This window comes from Echinops telfairi, unplaced genomic scaffold, assembly GCF_000313985.2.
Source record: "Echinops telfairi isolate 266 unplaced genomic scaffold, ASM31398v2 ScPeMD7_53;HRSCAF=182, whole genome shotgun sequence".
Classification (NCBI taxonomy): domain Eukaryota; kingdom Metazoa; phylum Chordata; class Mammalia; order Afrosoricida; family Tenrecidae; genus Echinops; species Echinops telfairi.
Window position 1 is genome coordinate 7912315 of NW_022103951.1, and position 7796 is coordinate 7920110.

Here is a 7796-nt window from a genome sequence, read left to right on the forward strand (position 1 = left end):
CAACATTCTTAAAGCCCTCTTGTATATATACACACACACACACACACACACACACTGAGAGAAAACAATAGACACACACACATGGGTGCTTCAAATGGTTATTTTATAAATCACTAGTTCCTGCATGCACTGATTTTACCTCTCAGTTGCTCATAGTGTTACTTTTTATTTACCTCTCAGTTGCTCATAGTGTTACTTTTTATTTATCCATTTATAAAAAAATATAATGCCTATATATTCAATTCACTGGAACATGAAGAATCAAACAAACCTGAGAATTCTGACCAAACCCCCACAGATATCTGGAATAGTTTAATTAAACACACACACACATACACACATTCTTTTTAAAAGAACTTAATTCTGTCTTTACATCTGGAATATGTAAAATTTTATCAGCAAGCATTCCCAGTTTACATACAAATGTAACACTGTCTTTTTCCACTCAATTATGGCTTTTTCAGGTCGCACCTCTCTATATTATAACAAAACATGCATATAAGAAAATTGGATAAATCAGGAGAGTCTTTTTGTCTTGAATTCTTCACAACGAAGCAGCATGGTTGGCAGCCCAGAACACGCCAAACAGTTTTATAAATGTAGACACTACTTCAAATGATCCCACCACCCAAAGCACAGGGGCTATTACATTGAGAGGAAGTAATGAATATCCTACAACCCCAAGCACTTGGCCATGTGCAATGTCTCCACCAAGAACTCTGGCCAGAAAGAAAATTATTAGGGAACCAAATATCCAAATGGTGATAATCCAGGAGATCAACCTGCACTGTCCATATCATGGTAAAGAAAAGAACAACACCCAGAGTACCCCAGAAGTCAGGACTCACCACTTGTCTATGAGAACCAAGCAATGGCGGCATCAAAAAACATCGGATTTTGTAGTAAATGTCGTTTAGAGCAAGATCCAATTCCTCTATGAGTGGCTTGTAATCTTCATGGTCCTCATCTTCAACTTCCAAAAGCCATTTCTGTCTCAGAAATGTAGTAGCTGTAGATTGTTTGATACAAACCTCCACCAAGGTTTACTTTGACATCTGGAGATGCTATTGAACCGCTGAGATAGGATTACATTCAGGATCCTATCTCTGAAACTTCGGCTCCATCTCAACACTGCACTTTGAAAGGAGAGTCAAGAACTCTGTCAATGCAGTCGGACAATACACCCAGGAGGAGCCCCTGCTCAGTCCAGAGACTGGTTCTAGATATCTTCTGCCTCCGCTCAAGAGTCAAAGGAGAAGTCCCCTGTTCACTGGGGAATCCGCTAGGGGAAGGCTCGATGGCGGCTGCATCTCGAGGTGCCTCTGAGCCAGCCACGGTGAAGGAAGCAGATGGTGGCTGCAGCTGCTCACCCTACCTTGAGGCCTGCGTGCGAGGCCAGCAAGGAGCACATTTGAATCTACCCCTGAAACCTCTCCACCAAAGTCCTCTCGGTAGACACTGCTCAGAGTGCTAGTTTTTAAAAGTTTTCCATTTTGTTGAAAATATTTTCTTCGCTCTGATTATGTCGTTATGAGGTGCCATCAACTCATCTCTGACCTATAAGCACAACAGGATGAAACACTGCCCCATCCGGCGTCATCTTCACAATTGCTCCTGTGCCTGAGCCAGTTGATGCTGTCACATCACTGGAAGTGAAGAAAAATAGTCACAGGGGAAATCGATTTGGCGATATCTAAAGCAGTTGGAAATTGAGCTACCATATGATCCAGCAATCCCCTTACTGAGCATATACCCAGAAGAGACAAAAAAACAAAGCACAGCCAGACATCTGTGCCCCAATGTTCATCGTGGCACAGTTCACAATTGCAAGGAGCTGGAAACAGCCCAAATTTCCATCAACAGACGAGTGGATTAAAAAACTCTGGTACATACATACAATGGAGTATTACGCATCCCTAAAAAGCAGTGATGAATGCATGAAGCACATCACCGCATGGGAAGAACTGGAGGAAATTATGTTAAGTGAAGTAAGCCAAGCACAAAAGGACAAGTACTACGTGATTCCGCTGAGGTAAGCTCAAAAAATGCAAAAGGGACATAGGGAAGAAGATACTGTACTGTATACATATGTCCCTGGGGTGAGGTCCAGGTAATATGGCAGGGGCCAGACTAACCTCAGGGATACATATGGGATACATATGGTAGCCCATTAAAGGGGAGGGGATAAAAGATATGGGTAGCCGGGGGAACAGTACACTAACCCTCACAGGGGGAGGGTGTTGATTGTGTCTCCACAGGGAAAGAGGGACCAGACTTCAACCCAGAGCTCCAAGACAAGAACGCAACACACTGACATGAAGCAGGGAACCAATAGAGAGGCCTGAGGGGCTGGCCCCATTACCAACTAAGTGGACAACACCACCCTGCCCCCCGGAAGAATTCACTTCAGAGGACAGCACTGAAGCTATAGCTCAAGAAAAGGGACTGGTCTGGTCAGAGCACACAGGAGTCAATGAGGGGCGATGGGGGGGAGGGGGAGGGGAAGAAGAGTGAAGCACAAACTGGCTCACCAAGCCCTGAGGACAATGTTCCTGCTCAGAACAGCAATGCACAGAGAAGACCACAGGACCGGCCTCACCACGGGACACTGCGGTCCGCATTGACCCATAGCACCATTGGGGACAACACTAGAGACACACGGCGGGAATTGTGCCCGCCATGAGCTCACTACACAGAAGCCAGCCTCTGGGTACATGCAGCAGAGCAGCGGGGGGAGCAGAGCAATGAAGCCCCCAGGGATAGATGTGGGGCCAGGGCATGGCACCCCATCAGACTTTACTGGAAAGCACCCATGAAGGACAACAAACAGACCCTGAACTATTTATACGTTTTTCTCTGTGTGTGTTCTGTTGTTGTAGCTATTGTTTTATTTTCTGCTGTTGCTTCGTTGTACTCAGTCATGTGATGGTACATAGCATGTCTACCTGGCAGGGATAGGTGGAATAAACAAGCCAGAAGAGAGAACAATGAGATGACAGTTCCAGGGGGACATAGGAATAGTGGAGGCGGGGGAAAGGAAGTGGGCGTTAACAAGCCAAGGGACAAGGGAACAACAAGTGATCCAAAATCAGTGGCAAGGAGGGTGTAGGAGGTCTGGCAGGGCTGGATCAAGGGCAATGTAACCGAGAGGAATTCCTAAAACCCAAATGAAGGCAGAACATGATAGTGGGACAAGAGGAAAGTACAAAGAAATAGAGGAAAGAACTAGAGGCAAAAGATTTAAATACAGGCATATAAAGATGTAAATATATTTATATACATCGAGGGGGAAATAGATCTATGTACATATATTTATAGGTTTAGTATTAAGGAAACAGATGGACAGTGGATCCCTGATCAAGTACTCCCTCAACACAAGAACACTTTGTTCTAACAATTCGGCAGTCTGAGATGCTCACCTTCCTGGCACGATCGTTGAAGACAATGGGTGCACAAGTAAATGTGGTGAAGAAAGCTGATGGTGCCCCGCTACCAAAAGATATAGCACCTGAAGTCTTAAAGACCTGAAGATAAACAAGCGGCCATCTAGCTGAGAGACAACAAAACCCACATGGAAGAAGCACATCAGCCTGTTCCGACTCGATCCCTGAGGACAAAATGGGTGCATAAGCAAAAGTGGTGAAGAAAGCTGATGGTGCCCGGCTATCAAATGATATAGCGTCCGAGGTCTTAAAGGCTTGAAGATAAACAGGCGGCCATCTAGCTAAGAAACAACAAAGCCCACATGAAAGAAGCACACCAGCCTACCCCGACATGAACGCTGAAGACAAAGAGGGCGCATAGACAAATACGGTGAAGAAAGCTGACGGTGCCCGGCTGTCAAAATATATAGAATCTGGGGTCCTATAAGCTGGAAGATAAACAAGGGACCATCTAACTGAGAAACAACAAAGCCCACATGGAAGAAGCACACCAGCCTGTGAGATCACAAGGCATCAAAGGAATCAGGTATCAGGCATCAAAAACCAAAAAAAAAATTTTTAAAGCATAGCATTGTGAATGAGGGGGAGTGTGGAGTGGGGAACCAGGGCCCATCCATGGGAAATTGGACACCCCCTTGCAAAAGGACTAGGGGGAGGAGACAAGCCAGTCAGGGTGCAGTGTAGGGACGATGAAATATACAATTTTCCTCTAGTTCTTAAATGCTTCCTGCCCCCCACTCTCATGATCCCAATTCCACCTTACATATCCGGCTGGACCGGAGAGTGTACACTGGCACTGATAGGAACTGGAAATACAGGGAATCCAGGACAGATGAACCCCTCAGGAACAGTGAGAGTGGCGATACCAGGAGGGTGAAGGGAAGGTGAGGGACAAAGGGGGAACAGATGACAAGGTCTACGTAGAACCTCCTCCCTGGGGGATAGATGGCGGAGAAGTGGGTGAGGGAGACGTCGGATGGTGTAAGATATGACAAAATGATAATAATTTATAAATTATCAAGGGTTCAGGGGGGAGGGGGGAGGGGAAAAAGTGAGGAGCTGATACCAAGGGCTCAAGTAGAAAGCAGGTGTTTTGAGAATGCTGATGGCAACAAATGTACGAATGTGCTTGACACAATTGATGTATGTATGGATTGTGATTAGTTGTATTAGCGCCTAATAAAATGATTTTTTTAAATGAAATAAAAATAAAATACAAAATTAGACTCCTAGAAAAATAGTCACAGGGCTCTCTTAATGTGTGCTTTCAGACTTTGGAGGGCATGCCGTTTACGGTTTTTATATTAATGAATGAAATTTTCATTTACTTTTTAACTTAATGTAATACCTGCTGCCAGATGTAACGTAGTCATTGAGTTCAGCCAATAAAATCAACCATAACATCTTTTGAAACACTCTAAGCAATGCATTTGCACATGCTATAAGCCCGCATCTGATTGGCTGTGTTGTCTTTTACGTCATAATCACCTAGTTACAGGAGCTGTGCTTAGAGACGCAACCGGCAGATTAGGATTTTCCTCCGATCCTACCAGGTTTACCCTTTTATCACTCCGGTAAACCATTTGAAACTCCGAAGACAGCTTTCAAAATTCCTTTCTGAACTCCAGACAGCATGCTGGCGAACGTCAGAACCTGGTTTCAACCACAGTCGTTCCCTCTAATCGAATCCAATTGATTTGTAAGTACTTTCCGTTTGTCCGTTGGGTTGGCACGCCAAAGAAAGACATGAGGGCACTCAAGCTTGACGCTAGGAGAATTAACACCATCTCCTGGTTCGTGAGATTCACTTTTCTACTGCTTCTTACTCCAAACTCTTGTAGTGCCAATGCTGTTTGGACTGCTTATATAAATATGACCTTCTATGTGGGGGACCGAATGCTGTCTGAGTTAGGCGAGACAGGAATTTTTGGGAAAGGATCCGCTTTAAAGAAAGTGTCCGGCATTATTGTGCCACCAGATGGGAAAACTCAACATGTATGTCATCCGAATACCAACTTCAGCCTTGGAAAAGGCAGAGAGACTTGGTTTGCGCTCATTGAAAGAGGAGGATGTAATTTCACACAAAAGATTCAGGTGGCTGTCGATAAAGGAGCCAGCGGGGTCATTATATATAACTTTGCTGGAACTGGCAATCAAGTATTTCCAATGTCACATCAGGCTTTTACAGACATCGTGGTAGTAATGATCGGCAACTTGAAAGGCTCCAAAATTTTCCGTTTAATTCAGAAGGGGATTCGCGTCACAGCCATAATTGAAGTGGGAAGGAGACACGTCATCTTCATGAATCACTATTTGGTGTCTTTTGCTATTGTTATAGTTGCTACCATAGCCTACTTCATCTTTTATCAGATTCGCAAAAATCGGATGGCAAGAATTCAGAATAGGAGGTGGCAAGAACTAATAGCAGATCTCAAGGACGCCTTTGGCCAACTCCAACTCCGGGTATTAAAAGAGGGTGATGAGGAAATCACTCCAAATGGAGACAATTGTGTCATTTGCTTTGAACCCTACAAGGCTGATGATATAGTTCGTATTCTGACTTGCAAGCATTTTTTCCATAAGGATTGCATTGACCCATGGATTCTATCCCATGGGACATGCCCCATGTGCAAATGTGACATTCTCAAAGCTCTGGGAATTCAACTTGATGCAGAATATGCCTTAGAACTCTTGCAAGAAATAATGTTGGAAGACTTGAATGACTCTGAATCAGCAAATGATCAGGAGACAAATAATGAAGTTCTTAGTGCAACACCCTATAGCCTGGAATGAACATCCAGCCTACTTCAGAAGTAGAAAAGGTTCTTCCTTTACTTTAAGCATGTATCCTTTCAAGTTGTGCATTAAACCTGTTAGTTAATCAGGTTCAAATATTGGCAAGCATTTTGTCTGTTTGAAGTGTGTTTAGGGGCTTCCATGTTATTGTATTCAGTTTCTAGAATTTTTACCAAGTCTCAGACAGAAATGAGTAAAAGGCTTAGCAGGATTTTTTAAATGTTTGATTTTGCTAAATTAATTTCTTGTCCAGATGTGTTACCCCTGTGAGTGTATATGTTTATTTCTATGTACATGTGCATGTGAAAACCAAGCACAAACTTTTTCCCTAAATATTTTTGTGCATATATTGGACTCTGTAGCATATACAGTATAAAATGCTTTAAAAGTTTAATGGTTTCTATATTATAAGCAATATGCAAACTTACTGATAATTTTCTTCCCAAAACAAAGTAAATTTTCTCTTTTGGTATTATAGTTAAGTTATACTATATTAATGTTGTAATCATTGCCCTTCGTTGTTTCAATTTTAGCACAAAAATTTTTGCTGTATGATAATTTTGCAATTACATTCCATTTTTAAATTTTATTGGTATATAATTTACATATCATACAATTTAATAGTTCAATCAAATTAAGAAGAGGTGAAAAATCATCACCATAATCCATTTTAGAACAATTTCTTCTTTCTTGTATTCCTTGTTATTAGATTTTCACTTACCCGCTATACCCTCAAGAAACCATTAATCCAGTTACTGTCTCTATAGATTTACCTGTCCTGGATTTCATATACAGAAAAGCATTAATAAATAAAAAAGTAACAAAGTAAAACAGAGACAAACCTCAATTGAAAAGAAAGTAGAAAATATTAAAAACCAAAACAAATTTAAAAGAGGTCAAAAGGGAGATCAAATGATAAGGTGTTAAGTTTTAACCTAACTGCATCTGCAACAATCTACTTTCCAATGCGTTATGCATAATAGCAAGGCTGTTAACATCCCTGCTCTATAGTCAGAAGGAATTCATCAGAGACTTAATATATGTGTATTTCACCTTCACTTTTTTTTTTAACTGAAAACCACTTTAAAATGCGTCAAAGGGGAGATCAAGTGGCAAGGTATTATATTTTAACATTGCTACATCTGCTATAAATCAACTTTACAATGTTTCCTCTCTGATAACAGAGCTATTCACATCCCTCCACTATGGTCAGAGGTTTAAACCATGTGTGGACCCTGCAAATGGACTTTGGACTTCCACTTCAATAACATGGTTCACAAAGTCAGAGCCATGCTGCATTAGTCCGGGTAGACTAGAGAATCAAATTCATAGACACTCATATGTGTATGAGAGAGTTTATAGAAAGGGTAATTGTACATTAAGAAAGCATCCCAACCCAGTCCAGTCCAAGCCTATAAATCTGATATTATCCCATATGTCCGATACCGATCTATAAAGTCCTCTTCAGACTCACGAAACACAGGCAATGACGCTGAATACAGGATGATCGCAGACCAGTGAGTAGAAAGTCTTTGGATCTAGTGGCGGTGTAAGCAT

At 42.1% G+C, this 7796-nt stretch overlaps 1 protein-coding gene and 1 pseudogene across 1 annotated transcript; one reads left to right on the top strand and one right to left on the bottom strand.

Moving 5' to 3' along the window:
* Window positions 1-475: 475 nt before the first annotated feature.
* On the bottom strand, window positions 476-4816 carry LOC101654004 (annotated as a pseudogene).
* Window positions 4817-5189: 373 nt separating this feature from the next.
* LOC101654318 (E3 ubiquitin-protein ligase RNF133-like) lies at window positions 5190-6236 on the top strand. The gene has a single exon (XM_004709996.1). It carries the CDS (start codon window positions 5190-5192, stop codon window positions 6234-6236), a length of 1047 nt encoding a protein of 348 aa, XP_004710053.1.
* The last annotated feature ends 1560 nt before the right edge of the window (window positions 6237-7796 follow it).